Source organism: Triticum urartu, chromosome 1A (genome assembly GCF_056163025.1).
Source record: "Triticum urartu cultivar PI428250 chromosome 1A, HENAU_Tu73, whole genome shotgun sequence".
Taxonomy (NCBI): domain Eukaryota; kingdom Viridiplantae; phylum Streptophyta; class Magnoliopsida; order Poales; family Poaceae; genus Triticum; species Triticum urartu.
The window spans coordinates 12,923,322-12,947,566 of NC_141873.1; the positions used below are offsets into that span (position 1 = coordinate 12,923,322).

The 24,245-nt window shown below is 46.1% G+C and overlaps 2 protein-coding genes across 2 annotated transcripts; one reads left to right on the forward strand and one right to left on the reverse strand.

Annotated features, from left to right (window-relative positions):
- Nucleotides 1–926: 926 nt before the first annotated feature.
- On the reverse strand, nucleotides 927–2,826 carry LOC147988371 (uncharacterized). Its single transcript, XM_087544035.1, has 2 exons — nucleotides 1,638–2,826; nucleotides 927–1,362 (listed from the first exon to the last, which is right to left on the reverse strand). Exons 1-2 carry the CDS (start codon nucleotides 2,800–2,802, stop codon nucleotides 1,316–1,318), a joined length of 1,212 nt encoding a protein of 403 aa, XP_087400161.1. The 5' UTR covers nucleotides 2,803–2,826; the 3' UTR covers nucleotides 927–1,315.
- Nucleotides 2,827–15,363: 12,537 nt separating this feature from the next.
- Nucleotides 15,364–16,566, forward strand: LOC125532519 (uncharacterized). The gene has a single exon (XM_048696562.2). The coding sequence runs from the start codon at nucleotides 15,364–15,366 to the stop codon at nucleotides 16,564–16,566; it is 1,203 nt and encodes a 400-aa protein (XP_048552519.2).
- Nucleotides 16,567–24,245: the final 7,679 nt, after the last annotated feature.

Genomic DNA, 24,245 nt, shown 5'->3' on the forward strand with positions numbered 1-24,245 from the left:
TCGTGGACGACGAGTGTAATGCTGAGGAAGAGATGGAATAATAGAAGGAGGAATCGGCAAGGTAGAATCAGGGGGTGGAGACGAAGAAGTCGCCGGAGATGAAGGTGTAGAATCCGGTGACAGACTGGGAGAGGAGACCGGGGAGGAAGTCACCGGAGATGAAGGTGGAGAACCCGGTGACATGCTAGGCGAGGAGACCGGGGAGGATGGTGGCGGCAAATCAACTAGATGTGGAGAAGGAGAGGAAGTGGAACAGAGAGGTACAGTGTTGGCGGGGATGATAGGTGAGTCAGGAAAAGTGAGGAAAGAGATATCCTGCACTGAAAAAGTCGAGGAAGATGGGCGTGGGTAGAAGGGACGAGACTCTTCAAAAGTCACATCTCGAGAGATACGCATCCGGCGACCAATAGGATCCCAACAACGATAGCCCTTATGCTCATCACTGTAGCCTAAGAAGACACACTCAACAGACTTAGCGGTTAGTTTGGTGCGTTCGCGAGGGGCAAGAAGAACATAGCAAACACAACCAAACAAGCGAAGCATCGAATAATCGGGAGAACGATCAAAAAGTCGCTCGAAAGGAACACCACCCTGTAGAGCAGCGGAAGGCTGTATATTGATAAGATAGGTGGATGTGGAGACGGCCTCAGCCCAAAAATGAGGCGGGAGAGAGGCAGCAATCATCAATGCACGAGCCGTCTCAAGAAGATGTCGATGCTTTCGCTCAGCCACACCATTCTGAGCATGAGCACCAGGACAAGAGAATTGAGAGAGAGTCCCGTGCTCAGCAAGAACACGACGCAACATCTTAGAGATATACTCGCCAGCGGAGTCAGCACGAAAAACACGAATGGGTGAAGAGAACTGAGTATGAACCATGGCAGCAAAACGCTTATAAATAGACAACACCTCAGAACGAGAAGTCATGAAATAAAGCCATGTGTAACGAGAGAAATCATCTATGAAAATAATATAGTATTTATGACCACCTTTCGAAGCGAAAGGGGCCGGACCCCATACATCAGAATGGACTAAATCGAAAGGACGCTTAGACACTGACTCACTATGTGAATATGGTAACTGAATCTGCTTGCCAAGACGACAACCCTGACACTCTAAAGAGACATCTCCTGAGACAGACCCCAGAAGGCCTCGATGAACTAAAGAAGACAACCGAGAACCACACAGATGACCAAGTCGATGATGCCACTGCTGGAAGGAACCAGTGACGGAGGCAACAGAAGCGGAAGAACTGGCGATGGTGGTGGCAGCAGAAGGAACATGAAGCCAGTCCAACTCCCAAAGACCCTGAGAATCACGGCGGCGAGGGCCAGCCCCAACCAGAGTGTGCGTGTGACGGTCCTGGACAGAACAAGAGTCAACGTCGAGGATGACGCGACAACCAGAATCCGTAAGTTGACCAGCAGAAAACAAATTCATGGTAAGTCGAGGAACATGAGCAACATCAGGAACAGAATAAGAAGGAGTAGTAAGATTGCCTCTACTAGCAACAGAAAGTGGAGTACCATCAGCAGTGAAGACATGAATAGGGGAATCCAGCGATCGAAAGGACAAAGTGGAGGAATGAGAAGACATATGAAAAGAAGCTCCAGAGTCCAGAACCCATGGGGATGTACCTGACTGTGTAGAGGGTGATTGCTCAGTGCGGGAAGCATCAGTCACAGAACCGGCAGTACCCGTCGAGGAAGAACCTGAAGCCGCGAGCAGACGCTTAAGTCTCAGAATATCCTGCTCAGTCAAAGCAATGGCTGAAGCTGTCGAGGTAGATGACGAAGTCCCTGAAGATGATGATCGAGCCTTGCGCAGGTGTTTCTTCTTCGTGTAGCACTGAGACTCAAGATGACCATCATTGTTGCAATAGGCGCAATGTGGACAGGGGCGACCTGAGCCTCCAGAAGGAGTGGGCAAGAGCGGCGGAGCACTCGAGCGAGAAGTGGTCGATGGAGCAGGTGGCGTAGGAGCACGAGTAGCAAGCACAGAGGGAACCTCCAGCAAACCAGCACCACGTAAGCGAGTCTCCTCAGCACGAATCTCAGAAAGCGCCTCCATGAGAGAAATACGGCCACGAGCAAACAACTGAGCACGCCGGGGCTCAAACTCCTTACGGAGCCGAGACAAGAACTCATAGACGCGATGAAACTCCAAATTGGCCTGGACAGCCTGGCAACAGGGGCAGGTACGACACCCAGCACTACGGAGAGAATCAAGCTGGCGCCAGATAGCAGAACTCTGTGCATAGAAGTCATCAACAGTAGAGTCACCCTGCTGAAGAGCATGCTCCTGACGGATCACAGAGAGGTATAAGGCATCACCAGAGGGCTGATAGCGCTCACGAAGACGGGTCCACATCTCAAAGACAGTAGGAAGACCCAGAAATTCAGAAGCGAACTGAGGCAGAACACTAGCAGTGAGAACAGCTGCAGCACGAGCATCATCATCAAGCCACTGGGTGTAAACAGACAGAGCACCATGATACGTCTGAAGAGCCTCCTCATAAGCCAAAACCCTCTCATCATAAGCACGATCAGCAGCCTCATTAGCAAGCTTAGCCGCATCCTTGGCAGCCTGATTAGCATCCGTAGGAAGAACCGATGGAGTTGGCGAAGTAGGGGCCACCGGAGGAACTGGACGTGGCGGACAGCAGACCTTGCCAGAAAGAACACCCCAAAGACGGATGCCACGCATGTGAATGCGCATGAAGCCAGTAAACTCGGTGTAGTTAGTACCATCAAAGATCACCGGACAGCGAGGGACAGCAACATAGCCCGATGCAGCAGACATTTTTTTTAGAACCGACTAGACTTGGCGAAGTGCGTGGGGCTGGCGAATGACGGCTGTAGCGCGCGGGGCTAGCGATGCTGTGCACATGAAGTGCAAAGCTAGCTAGACCAAACCTGATGGATTCTCAAGCAACAAACATGTAGACGTAGATGACGTATACGTGAATTTACTTGGCCGGCTGCTGGATCGGACGGGGCTAGCGGCGGCTATGGCGCGCGATGGATAGAACGGAGTAGCTTGGGCGGGAGGGCACTGGCGATTGGTGGAAACGGGCGACCGGATCGGGCGGGCGGCCGTCCGCTGGAGATAACGCCGGCGACTAGATCAGAACCAGGGAAATCACAGTGGTAGAATCTAGCGAGGGGAACGGCTGGCGGCTTGATCCGGATCAGGGAGCACGGTGTGGATGCGATCAGGAGGAGAGGGAATCGCACGGGCGGGAGCGAAGACAGCGGCCCAGCCTAGCGATCCACACGGCAGCGACGGAGAACAGAGCGACGGCCACAGAGGACGGTGGCGTCGCGAGGCGGATCAATCAGCACGAGTTGCGGCATGCAAAAAATTGACCTAGCTCTAATACCATGTTAGGAATAAGCAACTTGTATTCCCATGAGGCCATAGGCCGATATATATATACATGTACAGGTGTGGAACATATACTTGTTGTCCAGGGGACCATCTTTGACTGTATTGACTTACAAAGGATACGAGATAAATGGGAATACATTTTACATGATCGCCCAAGATCAAAAGAGCACAAACCAAAACAGCGGTGTCCGCTTTGATGCAGCAACCGAGAGCGGAAAGGATACATATTATGGTTACATAGTGGACATATGGGAACTTGACTACGGACCTGATTTTAAGGTCCCTTTGTTTAAGTGCAAATGGGTCAATCTGTTAGGCGGCGGGGTACAGGTAGACCCACAGTACGGAATGACAACAGTGGATCTGAAAAATCTTGGGTACACTGATGAACCGTTCGTCCTAGCCAATGATGTGGCACAGATTATCTATGTGAAGGACATGTCTACCAAACCGACAAAAAGAAAAGATAAGGAAGCGAATACATCATACGATGAGCCAAAGCGCCACATAGTTCTTTCAGGAAAAAGGGACATCCTGGGAGTGGACGGCAAGACAGACATGTCTGAAGATTATGAAAAGTTTCATGAAATTCCTCCCTTCAATGTCAAGGCTGACCCAAGCATCCTGATAAACAATGAAGATTATCCATGGTTACGGCGCAATAAGCAAATGACACAAGCGAAGAAAAAGTGAAGACTTTCTCCCGCAACTATTATGATGATACCATGCCAAATTTGTAACAGACGAACATGCTACCATTGTCCGTTTTGTACATGCACATGCTATGTGGGTGAAATTATGATACCATCCCAACTTTCAACTTTTTCAGAGTTCATTTGAAATGCTTTCATGTCTTCTGGTTCGAAACTTTGATACTTCAAAAGTGATTGTCCATTTTGTACACGAAGTGCATCAAGTTTTTGTCGTAACCCTCTCTACTTTTTGGAACATGCTATGTGGGTGAAATGATGATACCATGCCAACTTTCAACCTTTTCAGAGTTCATTTTGAAATGCTTTCCAATTTCAGAGTCATTTAGCTCAAAGAATGAATTAATAGCAAACAGAATAAACTACAAAACTTTTATGAAAATAAAAACAATCAATTAAAATATTATGTTATGATCAACTAAAATAAAACTATAATATTCTTCAATAGCAAAAAGAATATAATTTTTGTGACCTAAAATCAAACTATAAGTATTTGATTGTAAGTATAAATAAAAAATAAATAGCAAAGAAGAAAAAAAATTCTATTTTTATAGTAAAGTTATTCATAAACTAGTGATTCATACAAATTTTTAAAAATTCAAATTTAAACTATTCAAAATTTAAAACTAATGGCACTAACAGAAAGTTTATATTTTTTGTGACCTAAAAGCAAAAAGAAATCACTAAAAACTGTAAGTATTTAGTTGTAAGTAGAAATAAAAAATAAATAGAAAAAAAATTATATTTTTATAGTAAAGTTATTCATAAACTAGTGATTCACACAAATTTTTAAAAATTCAAATTTAAACTATTCAAAATTTAAAACTAATGGCACTAACAGAAAGTTTATAATTTTTGTGACCTAAAAGCAAAAGGAAATCACTAAAAAACTGTAAGTATTTAGTTTTAAGTAGAAAAAAAAAGTAAATAGAAAAAAAATCTATTTTTACAGTAAAGTTATTCATAAACTAGTGATTCACACAAATTTTTAAAAATTCAAATTTAAACTATTTAAAATTTAAAACTAATGGCACTAACAGAAAGTTTATAATTTTTGTGACCTAAAAGCAAAAAGAAATCACTAAAAAACTGTAAGTATTTAGTTTTAAGTGGAAATAAAAAATAAAAAACCAAAAAAATGTAGAAATAAAAAAGAAAAAACCAAAAAAATGCCTCCTACTGGGCCTCCACGGCCTGAATACGACTAGAAACCCTACATGGGCCAGGATTCAGGCCCGCAGAAGGCCCAATAGGCCCACAGGCAGTAGCAAGTTTAGGCCCGAAAGCCTGCATTAGAGAGGAGCTCGAATGGGGAGGCACACCAGCGCTTATAAACCAGTGTCGGCGCCCTTCAGCTAGCGATGTGGGACTAAACTTTTGGGCGCGGGGCAGCACAAGGCCATTGGTCCCGGTTGGTGGCACCAACCGGGACTAAAGGGGGGCAATGGTCACGGTCACCAACCGGGACTAAAGGTGGCATTGGTCACGGTTCGTGGCACCAACCGTGACCATTGCCCCCCTTTAGTCCCGGTTGGTGCCACCAACCGGGACCAATGGCCTTCGCTTCCCGCCCTTTGGGCTGCCGAAAAGAGGCCTTTAGTCTCGGTTGGTGGCACCAACCGGGACTAATGCCCACCTTTGGTCCCGGTTGCTGCCACGAACCGGGACTAAAGGCTCTGCTATATAAGCCCACACTTTGGAAATTTTCGCCAACTGCTCCATTCCCCATCACCGACGCCGCCAGGCTGCTCGTCCTCCTCGTCGCCGTCGCCGCGCCCTGCCCCGTCGCCGTCGCTGCGCCCTGCCCCATCGCCGTCGCCGCGCCCTGTCGCTGTCGTCGTCGTCGCGCCCTCCTGCCCGTCGCCGGCCGCCCTGCCCCGAGCTCGCTGCCGTCCGCGCGCCCTGCCCCGAGCCCCGCCTCCTCGATCGTCCCCGTCGCCGTGTGCCGCCCCGAGCCCGCGGCCGTCCCCGTCGCCGTGTGCCACCCCGAGCTCGTCGTCCCCGAGCCCCGCGCACGCCGTCCCCGAGCCCGCCGTCCTCCTTCCCGTCGCTGGCCTCCTCTCCCCATCGCCGCCCGCCCCCAGTGAGCTCCCCCCTTTCCCATCCCCGTCGCCGACGATGCCACCCATTGCCGCCGCTGCTCTCCTGTTCATATATGCAAAAGTTACATTTTTAGAAAATCATCTATATATGTTCAGAAAAGTTTATATGAATGTGGCTATATATATATATATGTTCAGAAAAGTTCTATATGTATGTGTGGCTATGTATGTGTATGTGGCTATGTGTATGTGTGGCTATATATGTTCAGAAAAGTTCGAACATGAGAGGGGGGATGATAGATGATGATGAGGGGGGGAGGGGGGACGTCGGACATTCATGAGAGAGGCGTGGAAGAAGGGGAAGAAGAGGGAGAAGAAGAGGGGGTCTAGGGTCGCCGAGGGGTCGAGGGTCGTCGAACATGAGAGGAGGAAGAGGATAAAAAAAGAAGAGGAATAAGAAAAGAAAAAAGAGGAGAAGAAAGAATAGAGGAGAAGATCTCCTCTATTCTTTCTTCTCCTCTTTTTTTCTTCTTCTTCCTCTTTTTTATCGGGAACGAGGGTCGTCGAGGGTCGCCGAGCGGTAGAGGAAGAAGAGGATAAAAAAGAAGAGGAAGAAAAAAAGAGAGGGGTCGACGGTCGCCTAGGGGTCGAGGGTCGAGAGGGGGTCTAGGGTCGCCGAGAGGGGAGAGGAAGACAAGGAGAAATAAATAAGAAGAAGAAAAAAGAAGAAAAAGAAGAGGAGAAGAAGAAAGGAATAGAGGAGAAGAAGAGAAAAATAGAATATATATTCTATTTTCTCTTTTCTCCTCTATTCCTTTCTTATTCTCCTATTTTTTTCTTCTTCTTTTTCTTCGACACGTGGGGGGGTCGAGAACGTCGGACATTCATGAGAGAGGCGAGGAAGAAGGGGAAGAAGAGGGAGAAGAAGAGGAGAGGAAGAAGAGGAAGTCTTCTCCTCTATTCTTTCTTCTCTTCTTTTTTCTTCTTCTTCTTCCTCTTTATTTTATCGGGAATGAGGGTCGTCGAGAGGGTCGCTGAGCGGTAGAGGAGAAACCCTAAATAGAAAGTATCGTCGGTGTGAGATACATGTACCATCGGTGTCGGACACTACATCCACATCCCACAAGTGGCGCGGGCTTCGACGCCCACGTCACTTGTGGGACGTGGATGTAGTGTCCGACATCGAAGGCCACATGTATCTCACACCCACGATACTTGCTAGCTATTTAGGGTTTCCTCTACCGAAAAGAAGAGGAGAAATAAATAAGAAGAAGAAAAAAGAAGAAAAAGAAGAGGAGAAGAAGAAAGGAATAGTGGAGAAGAAGAGAAAATCTATTTTCTCTTCTTCTCCACTATTCCTTTCTTCTTCTCCTCTTTTTTTTCTTCTTTTTTTTCCTATAGGGTCGAGGGTTCCAGCATGGTCGTCTAGGGGTCGAGGGTTCCAGGGTCGTCGAGGGTTCGAGGGGTCGAGGATCGCCGAGGGGTCGAGAGAGGTTTCCTAGTGTCAAAGTATTGAAGAAATCCATGCCTTCATCATTAGCCGGAAGTAACCAGGGCATGTTGGTACGAAATTCTGCAAAGTTGTTCTGGAATGGAGTCCCGGATAGAATAATCCGCCTTTTGGTACGAATTCAGCAAAGGCCTTCCAAATAGCGATATTCGGAAGGCTCTTGCTGAACTTTGTACCAAAAAGCGAATTATCCTATCTGGGACTCCGTTCCAGAAAAACTTTGAAGAGCTTCGTACCATCATGCACATGTTACTTTCGCCTAATGATGAAGACATGGTCTTGTTGAATCCTTTGACACTACGCAACCTCCCTACCCCTCGGCGATCCTCTCGAACATGAGAGGAAGAAGAGGATAAAAAAAGAAGAGGAAGAAGAAAAAAAAGAGGAGAAGAAAGAATAGAGGAGTTCTTCTCCTCTATTCTTTCTTCTCCTCTTTTTTTTCTTCTTCTTCCTCTTTTTTTATCGGGAACGAGGGTCGTCGAGGGACATAGATGTAGTGTCGTCGTTGTCGATATATACCCCCTCCCGGTAGCTTGCTATGATTAGGTAGCTAGTTGTACGTTTGGCACTAATATATCCATCTGTCATGTTTGAATAATAATTGGCATGTTGTAAATATTTGTAGAAACTATGGACACCGCCCGAGACGAAGCAAAAGAAGTGTTGTTGAGGGAGATAATCGCAGAAGGAAGTGATGCCATCTCGTAATTTCTCAACGACACCGATAGTCTGGAAGGAGAGGGTGAACAAGCTGGCTACGGTGACCTAATGCCGGTGCAAGAAGAAGAACATGAGGACGGCTCCGGTGACCCAATGCCGGTGCAAGAAGGAGACCGTGATGACGGCTGCGGTGACCGAACCGAGTCCGGCTAGGTATATATATTAGTTAAGCCTATGCTGACTAGCTGATTGATGCATTCATTGTTTTGGTATGTACACATATTAATTAAGTCTTTGTTCTTTTTTCTAGCCCTCCGGATCGAGCACAACTTCGGTAAAGAGACGAGGCCCGAAGAAAAAGTTGAGCCCGGATGAAAAGCTTGAGATCACAGCAATCGCGCCCGACGGCCAACCTATTGAACCCCTCCGGACAAAGAGCGCATTTGTTGCTCAGTGCGGGGTTCTGGTTAGGGACAAGATCCCGATAAGCATCCAGCAATGGTTTAAGCCGGCTACAGAAGACCCTGAGGTGTCTTATGTCAATGATATGCAGAAAAATGATCTTTGGACTGAGCTGAAGTCAAATTTCACCCTACCCCCAGAGGATGATCCGGAGAAGCCAGTTAAAGAGCAATTAATCAAGTCTTTTGCTCTTAAGAGGATGGCAGATCTATTCAGGAGGTGGAAGAAAGAGCTGAATAGGTTTGTCGATAAAAAAGAGACACCAGAATTCAAGGGCAGATATGAGAAGATCAGAGATCACTGGCCCGCATTTGTGGCCCACAAGACATCGGAAAAGAGTAAGAAGATGTCGGCGACAAACAAGCAAAATGCTGTGAAGAAGAAGCTTCACCATTGCACGGGGTCAGGTGGCTACCTCGTAGCCCGGCCTAAGTGGTCCAAGATTGAGAATGATGTGGTTCATAAAGGGATCGAACCAGAGACAAATAACTGGCCAGACTGTTGCCGGACTTGGTTCTTCGGGGCTGGCGGAACCTTGGACCCTGAAACAGGGAAGTGCATTTCGACGAACGATCAAATGGACATACCAGTCAGTAAGCTTAAGCAGTATATCGAAGCAGCGCAGGAAGGGACGTTCTTTCTAGACAGAGAGAACGACGAGCTCACAATGGCCCTCGGGAATCCTGAGCACCCTGGACGGACACGAGGCACGCCAGGATCCATTCCGTGGAAGGTTGGGTTTTCGGACGCAGGCGGTTACAAATCCCATGAGAGGAGGAAAAAAGTGCAGCAGACCCAAATGCAGGCGCTGCAAGCAAGGGTAGACGCGATAGAGGAACGAGAAGCAAATCGCAGCAAACGTACTGCCGAAGCCTCCCCCGAAGCTACCCTGCCATCTCAGCGCAGAAGCAGCGTGGCTTCCACCGAGCTGCTTCAGCCGGAGCATGCCTTGACGGCTCCTGCCAGCTATCCCGTGGATGCTATCACGGAGTCTCAAAATTGCCACCTTATGACGCAATGGATGAATTTGAAGGTCAAGGCGGCTGTTGGCTCTGTTTATCCTACTGAACCTGGCGCAACTTTTCACTGCCGGCCGATTCCAAAAGGATATGCTAGGGTGATGGTGGATGAGATAACGGAGGGATTTGAGGACCTCCAGCTTGACCACCCTACCGGTGAAGGGGAGAGTCGGCTGGGGTCTGCTTTGAAGACTCCATGCCTATGGCGGAAGGAGCTCATCAACCTTTCGAACTGGATGCCTCCGCCTCCTCCTCCTCCTCCGGCGAGTCAGGGCACTCCGCCTCCTCCACCGCCTCCTCCTCCGGCGAGTGACGATCAGGGCCCTCGGCCAGCTCCTTCTCCGGCGCGTGGCGGCACTCCGCCTCCTTCTCCGTCTGCGCCGACGCGCCTGAGCAGCCAGCCTCCTCCTTCTCCGCCTCGTCAGCAAGGGCGGAAGAGACCTGCCGCCGCTCCAGCTGCTCCGGCGCGTCGTAGTCCTTCTCCTCCGCCTCTTAAGCAAGTAAAGAAGACAACCGCTCCGTCTGCTCGGTCGGCGTCTAGCAGTACAACCAGAGGCGGTAGGACATACAGATTTGGTCCTTCTCTGAAGACTCCAGAGAAGTTACCATACGAGAGGACCCAGGAGGAGAACGCCGAGATCGCGCGAGAAGAAGTGAGGAAATTCTTTGAAGGGGTGAAAGCAAAGAAACATCCACCTCCGGAGGAGAAGGTAGATCGGGTGAAAGTGAAGCGCACTCTGGCTGCCCTGACAAAACCACCGAAGTCTGATCCGCCGAAAGGAAACTATGACCGCATTATTGGAAAGGAATTTGCCGAAGCGGAGCGGTCGGGAAGTACTGTCAGTGATCAAAGGCTGAAAGAACGACGAGCTGGGAAACAAATTGCCCAGCTCGGCGAACAAGCGAAGCAATCGTGCCCCCCGCTCAAGGTGCCTAGCCACAACATCGCTAATGATCCGAGGATGGTGCCCGGTTATAGCAATCTTGCAGATTACCTGCCCGATGAAGTACATTATGAACCCATGGAGATGCAGATACAAAGATACGAGTACGGGAAGCCTCTCGTCAAAGATGAAAGATCTCTATCAACGATGATGCGAAGATTGCATGATTGGTACTTGAAAATCTGCAGAGACTCTGGGGGGAGGAGTACTTTGTATTTGAAAGTTAAAAAGGAGCATGACCTCGTTGGAATTGATCTGTTGCCTGTTCCATTTGAGGAGTTCTATCAGTTTTTCAATCAATTGGCCCTCGATAAAACAACGGTCGCCTGCTACTGTCTGTAAGTAGTACTACTTCTGTCATTAAGTTTCTCTATATAGCTTAGCTCTTTCATTGCATGTATTTATAATCATCCTCACTATATTATGCAGATTGAAGATCGTCGAATTGAAGAAAAGACAAGTCGGTGATATTGGGTTCATTAACACATATCTCATAGATGCAACTCAGGTTAAATTTTATGCCGCAGAAACCGAGGCCAGCATGCTACAATCGTTGATAATAAATCAAAACAAAGATATAATACTCTTTCCTTACAACTTCAAGTGAGTGTTACTGTCTTGTGCGTATTCGGTTTCCCTTATATATTAGTCAAGGTTATAGTAATGTAATTGATGAGTTATGCATGCGTGTGCAGTTTCCACTATATTCTCCTACATATTAAGCTTGAGCAGGGACTAGTAACCGTCTTAGACTCAAGACGAAAAGATCCCAAGGACTATGCAGACATGACTCAAATACTCGAGAAGTAAGTTAAATCGATCATTATCCACCATATCAGCAACTTTGTTCATTTCCTGATATATCAAGTAATTGTTTTCTTTGTCCGGCAGGGTTTGGAGAAAATTCACCAGAAAAGCTCCGGGACTGCCGAAGGAGCTGCAATTTAGACACCCGAAAGTAAGTACTAGCTATAGTAGCATTTTAAGCGCATCTACTAGTCATTCAAGCGCTAGCTTCATCAATACCATTTGGCATTCTTACTTATCAGTTTGATTAACCTCTATTTCTTGTAAAGTGGTTGTGGCAGGAACAAGGGAATGATTTCTGTGGATACTATGTTTGCGAGTCCATCCGCCACACAACCTGTGAGCGGGGCTACACTGACGAACAATATGAAGTACGTAAATAACAACATTCACAATTTTATTTTATTACCATCATTTGTATTGAGTTTCATTCATTCATATATATATGTATTGACCCCCTTCTTTAACTTAGATGTTTCGGAAGCGGGATGAACTCCTAGCACCAGCTCGCATGCGAGGAATTCAAGAGGAATTGGCGGCATTCTTTCTTGACCACGTGATCCCTGAAGACGGAGAATTCTATGTTGACCCTGAGTCCGTATGATTATATTTGTAAGAGATAATTATTGTATATATGTAGCCGGTAGTGTCAGATAGATATACGAGAACTTGTTGTTCGACCAATCTCTCGGAGAAAGAGAGGTGGTCGATATCACTTCTCTCTGTATGCATATATGTTCATCACGATCTTCTGTTTCCTTCGTTTGCTTACTAGCTAGCCAGCGTGTCTAGTCCTCTCTATACGTATGTATAGTACGTAGCGTCGACCAAGCACGGACATAAGAGAGGACACTTCTCTCTATTAATTATAGCTAGCTAACACAATATATGAAACACCTAAATTAACCCCCCAAAACCCCCAACCCCCCCCCCCCCTTCAAAAAAAACAAAAACTCCAGCCACAGAAATGCTGACGCATGGATGCCTATTGGTCCCGGTTGGTGCCACCAACCGGGACCAAAGGGTCTCCTGACTGGGCTCTGCGCACTGCCCACGTGGAGGCCCATCAGTCCCGGTTCTGAATTGAACCGGGACTAAAGGGTCGGGGCATTAGTACCGACACTTTAGTCCCGGTTCAGGAACCGGGACTAAAGGCCCTTACGAACCGGGACTATAGGCCCTTTTTCTACCAGTGTCAGAACTAAGGTCAAGTTATGCTTGACTCTGTAATATTATTCTTCATACACAATTAATGTTTTACTCCAATGTGTTAGAACACAACACTTAAGAAATCACTTACACAACAGCAGCACCATTCATAGTGATAGCAGAAGACCTTCACTATTAAATATATGTGCACCATGATCATGTCACAAGCATGCAGAAGAATGCCCTATCAGATTGAGAAACTTCATGTTGTAGATATTCCCACCACTTTGTTGGATTTGCAAAGATGCATCTATATTTAAAAAGATTACAAATTCAAATTAACACTTGTTGAAATAAAAAGTCATTTTCATAAGATCTAGAAATCCAAGATTTACACAAAGAGAAGTAACATAATTTGATTTATAGGTGAAGACATTTTGCTGGAACTATCACATTGCATCAGATGATTATACTGTGAGCAAAGTATGTATGTATACTACTTACAACTGCTTGAACTTTGCGGCCCTAGAGAAATGTAAGCAGAGTTAGGCGCAGTTACATGTAAACAGAAATCTTCTCTACACATCATACAGTATTTTCAGATTGCGGGATGGTTACATGAGATTCCCATCAAAGGTCAAGTAGAAGTAGATGATATTAAAAAAAATAGCTTCAGTTCGATCTGTTCCACTCTTTTTGCTAACACTTCAAAATTTTGAAGAACCGTGGCTACCTCTTGTAAACCACACTACTGCAAACCCCAAAAGACTACTGCAAACCCCAAAAGAGCTCTTGGTTTTTAAGAAAATAATCTGAATCCAGCATATAACTTGAAGTTGAAAAATATTTTTTTACTGACACAATAGTATTATGTAAATCCGTTAAATCTATGCAGTGCAATTATGTTTCTAGTAATGTGCAAGCATGAAATATAATGTTTTCAAAAGTCTATATTAAGGTCAGAAGCTTGCCCTCAACTATGCAGACAAAGGGCAAGTAAATAGGCACCGGCAAAAACCTGTGATTTGGTGCTGGAACAACACCGCGTTGCAGTGGCGGCGGCGTGGAAGAGCCTGCAAGTCCTCTTCGGATGAGGAGACTCCGGCGTCAGTGCCCTGCGTCCTCGCTTGATTAGGCGGCTCACACGTTGTCGGAAGCGGCAGCGGCGGCAAGCATCTGCCCTCAGAATACTTTCCTCATCCATATGCTGATTTACACAATGTCATCATACAAAAACAAATCTTGATAATGCATTATACCAGCAAAACATGGACATAAAGAAAGTTGAAGCTTGACCAAACATATACTTAAAAACAAAAACTCAAATCAATACTGCTGAAGTTGCTTGTCTATTACCATGAGAACTAAAATACTTTGCATAATTCAGTTAGTATGTAAACAAAAACGATTTTATGATATCTTTCTATGAACTAAACCAAACATAATTCCTTTCTAGGGCTGCATCCAGAAAAAAGTAAAATACATTGCTTGTGGTAGTGGTGGGTGAACAAGCAGGCCATGAACAGATGGATCTTCATTAAATCTTGACACTGAATCCATCACCCCATCTTCTGTGGAGTTCCAAGGGAACTCCGACAACCAAGATTTTATCACATTTTTCGAAGTTTTGCAAACTCGGGTGTACCTACACCCGAGAGTAGCCACAACTTTCCCTTAAATCACCTATCAATACAACAGCTAGGCCAGGAAGCAAACAACCATGAATTCACCTCTATGCTTGTCATGGATAGGCAGAGAGAGGAACATGTAGAACCAGTAGGCGCCGCCGCACTGCGAGGTCCTCGCGCTGCCCATCGATCGGCCCCTGCTCCTAGCTTCGCATGCTCTTGTTCCCCAACCAAGTCTACATCCCATGTCAGCCCGTCCCCACTCTCGCACGAACGCGGCATGTACGCATTGTATCCCTCATATTTTGGCACGCCTCCCATATTTTGCTAGAGCAGTGTTTGAAAGTCTGCATTCTCAGTGTAAGGGATGGTTGTATTTCATGCTAAGTTTCAGCATGTCCAACTTGTCATGTATTCTTTCTATATCCGCACCCCATCCAACCCACAGTAGGGCCATGTTTGAGTAGTTAATAATTCCGGTGATGTTGGAACAGTTATTTATAACAAATTTATGTAACTGCAGATGATCTTGTATGTTTCATATTTCCGCGCGCCACCCATTGAATGCTAAGGTAGTGGCCGAGTACTGTGTAGATATAATTCAGTAATTTTAGGGTTGTATGTATGTATGTTAAGTTCTATTATCTTTAATATGCCTTTTATCACTCATATTTTGGCGTGTTCTACATCTTTCCAGTAAAGAAATATTTTGAGTTATCCATGGTTACAGTTCTGGTCATGATGGGGGCATGATTATTTACGATAAGCTACTATAACTTCGATTTGGCGCCTAGCGCATTATTTGCTAGGATAGTTTTTAATTCTGTGCAGGGTTCTCTTTGTACCAAAAAGTTTCTATATCTACATTTTTCGATGATTTTAAGTACCATTTATTTCCTTTTGGTTACGGCTTTTGAAGGTTATTGTATGGTGACGTGCTCAGCGCTGATTGGTGGATAACATTGGAGTGCTCTGAAGTCAAATATCTTTTTCCTAATCCATCGCTCGGTGTGTCTGTTTGTACTTGCTGAGGTGCTTTGAAATGGAGTGCAACAAGGATGCGGCCCTTGTTGAAAAGGAGGCTGCGGAGAGGAAGTTTGAAACTATGACTACCATCTTCAACCATGCTTCTTCCATGGCAAGCAAAAGGAAGCGGAATGTAGGATCAGAAACATCCGCAGTGCACCATAATGTCCATATGCCGTTCCAAGAAAACGAGGCATCAACGCTGCAAACTGAGAATGTTCATGCAGTACAAGCTGAGAATCAAGATGCAAGCAGTGCTAGAAAGTCTGAACATGTTAATGTTGGGCGCAATGTGAAAGTGCAACCTCCTACCAAAATCAGCCTGGCCAAGTCCATTGATAAGGATGAAATGAGGAAACTTTTGACTAAAAGAGCGAAGAGCTGTTTGACCGAGAAGCTGAGGGAGATTAGAAGTAACAAGAATGGTTCTGGTAATAACACAGATGCTGAAAAAGAAGATGATCACCCATCCACATATATTGTTCCTGATCCTCATTTTCATGATTTTGATAAGGATCGTACCGAGGAATCTTTTCAGAGTGGTCAAGTTTGGGCTTCGTATGGTGATAAAGATGGCATGCCTCACTGTTATGTGCTCATTAAGAAACGTCTGTCCTTATCACCATTTAAGCTCGGAATAAATTTTCTCCACGGCGCAAGGACGAGCAATGAATTTGGGCCTTTCAATTGGGTTTCTTCTGATTTAAGAAAGACGTGTGGTGATTTCAGGATTGGCATGTATGAAACCAGCACTGCACTGAACACATTCTCTCACCAGATTACATGGGATAAAGGTCCTCGTGGGATAATCAGCATTTATCCGCAGAAAGGCGACATATGGGCCGTGTACCGAAACTGGTCACCTGATTGGAATGGAAATACTCCTGATAATGTGATGCAAGTCTATGATCTTGTTGAGGTTCTGGATGATTATGATGATGAGCACGGCATTTCTGTCGCCCCATTGATCAAGGTTGCTGGATTCAGAACGGTTTTTCGACGCTGCCCGGATGGGTATGCCATCAAGAGGATTATGAAAGAAGAGATGCTTCGGTTTTCACACCAGGTTCCTTTTTACAGGATGACAGGGGAAGAAGCTCCAGATGTGCCCTTGGGTTGCTATGAGGTAGATCCAGCTGCTCTTTCTAAAGAGCTCCTTGAGGAGATGACAGAGGCAGTGGAGGAGGGTAACAAGATACCAGGGGAAGAAGCTCTTTAGTGCCCCCAAAGATGGTTGTGAGCTACTCCGAGCTGCTACCTCTGATCAACTTCAAAGGAAAACTGAAACAGTGGAGAAAGGAAATGCTGATGAAAACATTAATTGATGCTGATCATTAGATGCCTTCTATGTTTCTTGACCTGCCATCTGTACTGACTATTTGTTGGCATGTTGTACCTTGTATGTTTTCCTAGCTTTTATTTCTCTTGGACATGAATTTTGTTGTGATTGAACTAGTATATATGGGGCTAGCCATTCCGTGTTGTAATTGGGTAGCATGGACATGAATTTGTTGTGATGACTATGCCTTTTCAGTAGCTAGCTCTACTTATTACAGGTGGAGAACCAAAGTTAAGTTTGTGCGAGCTTCTCTGTGAATGATATTCTACCATGCACGGGATATCCTGTGCATGGATCTACCATCCGTTGTTACTTTGAGATTCATGCCACGCTTTCTAGGTTGTGACAAAAATTGTTTTGTTTTTTAGTGTTACATATTTCATTGTGGTATTTTTTTTCTCATTCCAACGTGTATATCATAATGTTTCATTATGTACAAACAAATAAGAGTACACTTGTTTAAGGTCGGATTTGCTGGTATAGAATGAAACATTACAATACACTTTGAAACATTGTAAAAAAATGCAACATTATGTAAGTACCCAAAGATGAACCTCATAAGATGATGTCCACGGTTGACTGTGGGCATTTTCTGGCTAGACGCTCCCGCTAGTTCATGAAGGGGTGGGGTGCTAACCTTGGAAGAGATCTCAAGGTCCGCAAGGCTGGCCTGCTCTTCGAGATTCGGCTCTTGGATCTTAAGGCCAACGGGGTAGGCTTATCTTTGGAAGAATGGGCGTTCCGCTATAATCTCGAGGACGAGATCCACAAAATCTATTGTAAAGAAGAGACCTATTGGCGCCATGAACTGGGTACTTTTTTGGGTTGGCAACACGGGGTACTTCCAAGCTATTGCCAACGGAAGGAGGCATAGATGTACTATTCCCCTTTTATGGGATGGTGACCGTTTAATCTAGGATCCCGTGGATATTAGGGCGCATGTCGATGGTTTTTATGCTCAGTTATTCTCCGAGGTCGCTAGGGATGGAACCTCGCCGAACATATTTGAACAGGGAATAGTCTGGTTTCTCCAAAGGAGAACAACTTACTACTAGCCCTTTCAAGGAGGCCGAAGTCGTAGCGATCATCAAGTTCATGAACCGGGCACCGGTTCCGGGTCCGGACGGCTTGCCAGTGCGCTTCTTCCAAGCTTTCTAGGGAACGATATCTTTGATTTTTTGGGGGAATTCTTCCAGGGAGTGATGGACATTTCCCACCTTAAGTATGGGATACTATCGCTCACCCCCAAAATCTTTGGAGCGACCAATATTTGTCATTTCCGTCTGATAACTATCATTAATGCTATCTTTTTGATCCTTGCTAAAGGGTACGCTAGTAGGACAAACCCTTATCGCAGATAGGATTACCCACCTGAATCAGACTGCCTTCATTAAAGGGAGATTCATTCTTGATGGGATCCTCGTTCTCCATGAGGTCATCCATGAAGTCAAGAGAAAACACCTCAAATCGGTATATTTTTTAAAAATTGATTTTCCTAAAGCTTATGACAGCGTCCATTGATCCTTCATGAGGGAGGTCCTCATCTGGAAAGGTTTTGACGCCCATTGGATTGTGATGGTTATGCAAATTGTCTCTAGTGGTAGAACAGCAGTTAACATAAATGGTGAAACCGGTCCATACTTCGCCACCTCTCGTGGGTTACGTCAGGGTGACCCCCTATCACCATTTCTGTTTAACTTGGTAGTTGATGCGCTCGCAGCTATCCTTGATGCGGCGAAGCATGCAGGGCACATTAGGGGAATATGCCCCTATCTTATTAGGGTAGGTGGAATTACCAACCTCAAATATGCAAACAATACCATCCTTATGGTGGAGGGATCGGACACAGATATCCAAAACATCAAATTTCTGCTACTCTGTTTTAAGGAAATGTCGGGGTTACCCATCATTCACTAAGAGTGAGGTAATGGTGCTTGGATACTCTGACATGGATAAGCAAAGAATTGCAAACCGACTAAATTGCCGCCTAGGGTCTTTCCTGACATATTAACTGGGGATGCCAATTAGTAACTCTAGGTTGTTAGTTAAGGACCTACGCCTGACGGTGGAGAAAGTTCATCATAGGGTTGAGCCATGGCAGGGAATATGGTTATTGAAAGTGGCCTATGATGTGCTCATTAACTCATCTATGATCAACCTGCTTATGTACTTGATGGGATTCTATAGTCTTCACGAATCCCTTCACCATGATATTGTGAAGTACCAATCCCGGTTATTCTGGGCGGGAAAGGGAGACAAGCAAAAGTATCATATGGTCAAATGGTCGGAAACTTGCAAACCCAAGGACCAAGGGGGGCTGAGAATAATTTCCTCCAAGCGGATGGATATCGTGCTACTATCTAAGTGGCATTGGCGGATTGCAACCGGAGAAGGGGGTCTCCGGTTGGATATCATCCCAGCAAAATATTTGCAAGGCCAACATGTAGCATTCGCTCTGTAAACTGGAGGATCTCAATTCTGCAATCCGTAATCTAGCTGCTTCCAATGCTCCAAATTGGATCGTCCATCAAGGTGGGCTTGGGGACGAATACCCTTTTTTGGTTGGGATGATATCCAACTTGGAGATTTCGTCAACCTGGCAGGCACATATAAGCCGTTTCTTTTTTCTTTTCTTTTCTTTTTTTTGCGGGAAAGAGACAAGCCATTTCAGAACCGCATATCACTGGTAGAAAAAGGGCCTATTGTCTCGGTTCGTAAGGGCCTTTTGTCCCGGTTCTGGGACCGGGACTAAAGGGTCGGTACTAATGCCCTGTCCCTTTAATCCCGGTTCAATCCAGAACCGGGACAGATGGGCCTCCACGTGGGCAGTGCGCGGAGCCTAGGCAGGAGACCCTTTGGTCCCGGTTGGTGGCACACCAACCGGGACCAATAGGCATCCACGCATCAGCATTTCTGTGGCTGAGATTTTTGTTTTGTTTTTTGAAAGGGGGGGGGGGGGTTGGGGGGTTAATTTAGGTGTTTCATATATTGTGTTAGCTAGCTATAATTAATAGAGAGAAGTGTCCTCTCTTATGTCCGTGCTTGGTCGACGCTACATACTATACATACGTATAGAGAGGACTAGACACGCTAGCTAGCTAGTAAGCAAACGAAGGAAACAGAAGATCGTCATGAACATATATGCATACAGAGAGAAGTGATATCGACCACCTCTCCTTCTCCGAGAGATTGGTCGAACAACAAGTTCTCGTATATCTATCCGACACTACCGGCTACATATATACAATAATTATCTCTTACAAATATAATCCTACGGACTCAGGGTCCACATAGAATTCTCCGTCTTCAGGGATCACGTGGTCAAGAAAGAATGCCGCCAATTCCTCTTGAATTGCTCGCATGCGAGCTGGTGCTAGGAGTTCATCCCGCTTCCGAAACATCTAATTTAAAGAAGGGGGTCAATACATATATATATGAATGAATGAAACTCAACACAAATGATGGTAATAAAATAAAATTGTGAATGTTGTTATTTACATACTTCATATTGTTCGTCAGTGTAGCCCCGCTCACAGGTCGTGTGGCGGATGGACTCGCAAACGTAGTATCCACAGAAATCATTCCCTTGTTCCTGCCACAACCACTTTACAAGAAATAGAGGTCAATCAAACTGATAAGTAAGAATGCCAAATGGTATTGATGAAACTAGCGCTTGAATGACTAGTAGATGCGCGGAACATGCTACTATAGTACTTACTTTCGGGTGTCTAAATTGCAGCTCCTTCGGCAGTCCCAGAGCTTTTCTGGTGAATTTTCTCCAAACCCTGCCGGACAAAGAAAACAATTACTTGATATTTCAGGAAATGAACAAAGTTGCTGATATGGTGGATAATGATCGATTTAACTTACTTCTCGAGTATTTGAGTCATGTCTGCATAGTCCTGGGGATCTTTTCGTCTTGAGTCTAAGACGGTTACTAGTCCCTGCTCAAGCTTAATCTCTAGGAGAATATAGTGGAAACTGCACACGCATGCATAACTCATCAATTACATTACTATAACCTTGACTAATATATAAGGGAACCGAATACGCACAAGACAGTAACACTCACTTGAAGTTGTAAGGAAAGAGTATTATATCTTTGTTTTCATTTATTACGAACGATCGTAGCAAGTTGGCCTCGGTAGCTGCGGCATGAAATTTAACCTGAGTTGCATCTATGAGATATGTGTTAATGAACCCAATATCACCGACTTGTCTTTTCTTCAATTTGGCGATCTTCAATCTGCATAATATAGTGAGGATGATTATAAATACATGCAATGAAAGAGCTGAGCTATATAGAGAGACTTAATGACAGAAGTAGTACTACTTACAGACAGTAGCAGGCGACCGTTGTTTTATCGAGGGCCAATTGATTGAAAAACTGATAGAACTCCTCAAATGGAACAGGCAACAGTTCAATTCCAACGAGGTCATACTCCTTTTTAACTTTCACATACAAAGTACTCCTCCCCCAGAGTCTCTGCAGATTTTTCAAGTACCAATCATGCAATCTTCGCATCATCGTTGATAGAGATCTTTCATCTTTGACGAGAGGCTTCCCGTACTCGTATCTTTGTATCTGCACGTCCATGGGTTCATAATGTACGTCGTCGAGCAGGTAATCTGCAAGATTGCTATAACCGGGCACCATCCTCGGATCATTAGCGACGTTGTGGCTAGGCACCTTGAGCGGGGGGCACGATTGCTTCGCTTGTTCGCCGAGCTGGGCAATTTGTTTCCCAGCTCGTCATTCTTTCAGCCTTTGATCACTGACAGTACTTCCCGACTGCTCTGCTTCAGCAAATTCCTTTCCAATAATGCGCTCATAGTTTCCTTTCGGCGGAGACTTCGGTGGTTTTGTCAGGGCAGCCAGAGTGCGCTTCACTTTCACCGGATCTACCTTCTCGTCCGGAAGTGGATGTCTCTTTGCTTTCAACCCTTGAAGCCAGTCATCCACTTCGGTTCGTGCGATCTCAGCGTTCTCCTCCGGGGTCCTCTCGTATGGTAACTTCTTTGGAGTCTTCAGAGAAGGACCGAATCTGTATGTCCTCCCGCCTCTGGTTGTACTGCTAGACGCCGACCGAGAAGACGGAGCGGTTGTCTTCTTTACTTGCTTACGAGGCGGAGAAGGACTACGACGCGCCAGAGCAGCCGGAGCGGCGGCAGGTCTCTTCCGCCCTTGCTGACGAGGCGGAGAAGGAGGAGGCTGGCTGCTCGGGCGCGTCGGCGCTGGCGAAGAAGGAGGCGGAGTGCCGCCACGCGCTGGAGAAGGAGTCGGTCGAGTGCCCTGATCGTCACTCGCCGGAAGAGGAGGCAGTGGAGGAGGCGGAGTGCCCTGACTCGCCGGAGAAGGAGGCGGTGGAGGAGGCGGAGTGCCCTGACTTGCTGGAGGAGGAGGAGGAGGCGAAGGCGTCCAGTTCGGAAGGTTGATGAGCTCCTTCCGCCATAGGCATGGAGTCTTCAGAGCAGACCCCAGCCTATTCTCCCCTTCACCGGTAGGGTGGTCAAGCTGGAGGTCCTCAAATCCCTCCGTTATTTCATCCACCATCACCCTAGCATATCCTTCTGGAATCGGCCGGCAGTGAAAAGTTGCGCCGGGTTCAGTAGGATAAACAGAGCCAACAGCCGCCTTGACCTTCAAATTCATCCATTGCGTCATAAGGTGGAAATTTTGAGACTCTGTGATAGCATCCACGGGATAGCTGGCAGGAGCCGTCAAGGCATGCTCCAGCTGAAGCAGCTCGGTGGAAGCCACGCTGCTTCTCCGCTGAGATGGCGGGGTAGCTTCGGGGGAAGCTTCGGCAGTACGTTTGCTGCGATTTGCTTCTCGTTCCTCTATCACGTCTACCCTTGCTTGCAGCGCCTGCATTTGGGTCTGCTGCACTTTTTTTCTCCTCTCATGGGATTTGTAACCGCCTGCGTCCGAAAACCCAACCTTCCACGGAATGGAGCTTGGCGTGCCTCGTGTCCGTCCAGGGTGCTCAGGATTCCCGAGGGCCATTGTGAGCTCGTCGTTCTCTCTGTCTGGAAAGAACGTCCCTTGCTGCGCTACTTCGATATACTGCTTAAGCTTCCTGACTGGTATGTCCATTTGATCGTTCGTCCAAATGCACTTCCCTGTTACAGGGTCCAAGGTTCCGCCAGCCTCGAAGAACCAAGTCCGGCAACGGTCTGGCCAGTTAATTGTCTCTGGTTCGATCCCTTTATCAACCAGATCATTCTCAGTCTTGGCCCACTTAGGCCGGGCTACGAGGTAGCCACCTGACCCCGTGCGATGGTGATACTTCTTCTTCGCAACATTTTGCTTGTTTTTTGCCGATATCTTCTTACTCTTTTCCGATGTCTTGTGGGCCACAAATGCGGGCCAGTGATCTCTGATCCTCTCATATCTGCCCTTGAATTCTGGTGTCTCATTATTTTCGACAAACTTATTCAGCTCTTTCTTCCACCTCCTGAATAGTTCTGCCATCCTCTTAAGAGCAAAAGACTTGATTAATTGCTCTTTAACTGGCTTCTCTGGATTATCCTCTGGCGGTAGGGTGAAATTTGACTTCAGCTCAGTCCAAAGATTATTTTTCTGCATATCATTGACATAAGACACCTCAGGGTCTTCTGTAGCCGGCTTAAACCATTGTTGGATGCTTACCGGGATCTTGTCCCTAACCAGAACCCCGCACTGAGCAACAAATCCGTTCTTTGTTCGGATGGGTTCAATCGGTTGGCCGTCGGGCGCGATTTCTATGATCTCAAACCTTTCATCCGAGCTCAACTTTTTCTTCGGGCCTCGTCTCTTTACCGAAGTTGTGCTCGATCCGGAGGGCTAGAAAAAAGAACAAATACTTAATTAATATGTGTACATACCAAAACAATGAATGCATCAATTAGCTAGTCAGCACAGGCTTAACTAATATATATACCTAGCCGGACTCGGTTCGGTCACCGGAGCCGTCATCACGATCTCCTTCTTGCACCGGCATTGGGTCACCGGAGCCGTCCTCATGTTCTTCTTCTTGCACCGGCATTAGGTCACCGTAGCCAGCTTCTTCACCCTCTCCTTCCAGACCATCGGTGTCGTTGAGAAACAACGAGACGGCATCACTTCCTTCTGCGATTATGTTCCTCAACAATGCTTCTTTTGCTTCGTCTCGGACGGTGTCCATAGTTTCTACAAAATTTTACAACATGGCAATTATTATTCAAACATGACAGATGGATATATTAGTGGCAAACGTAGAACTAGCTACCTAATCATAGTAAGGAATCATATATATTAATTAGTGGCCTTGACACTGCTTCTCTAGGGTTTGGGGTGGCCTCGACAACGCTTCAAGGGTTTGGGGTGGCCTCGAGAACGCTTCAAGGAGGGGGTAATATCGACCCCCCCTACGTGTTGAAGCTATCGGGAGGGGGTATATCGACAACAACGACACTACATCTATGTCCCTCGACGACCCTCGTTCCCGATAAAAAAAGAGGAAGAAGAAGAAAAAAAAGAGGAGAAGAATAGAGGAGTTGAAGAAAGAATAGAGGAGAAGAACTCCTCTATTCTTTCT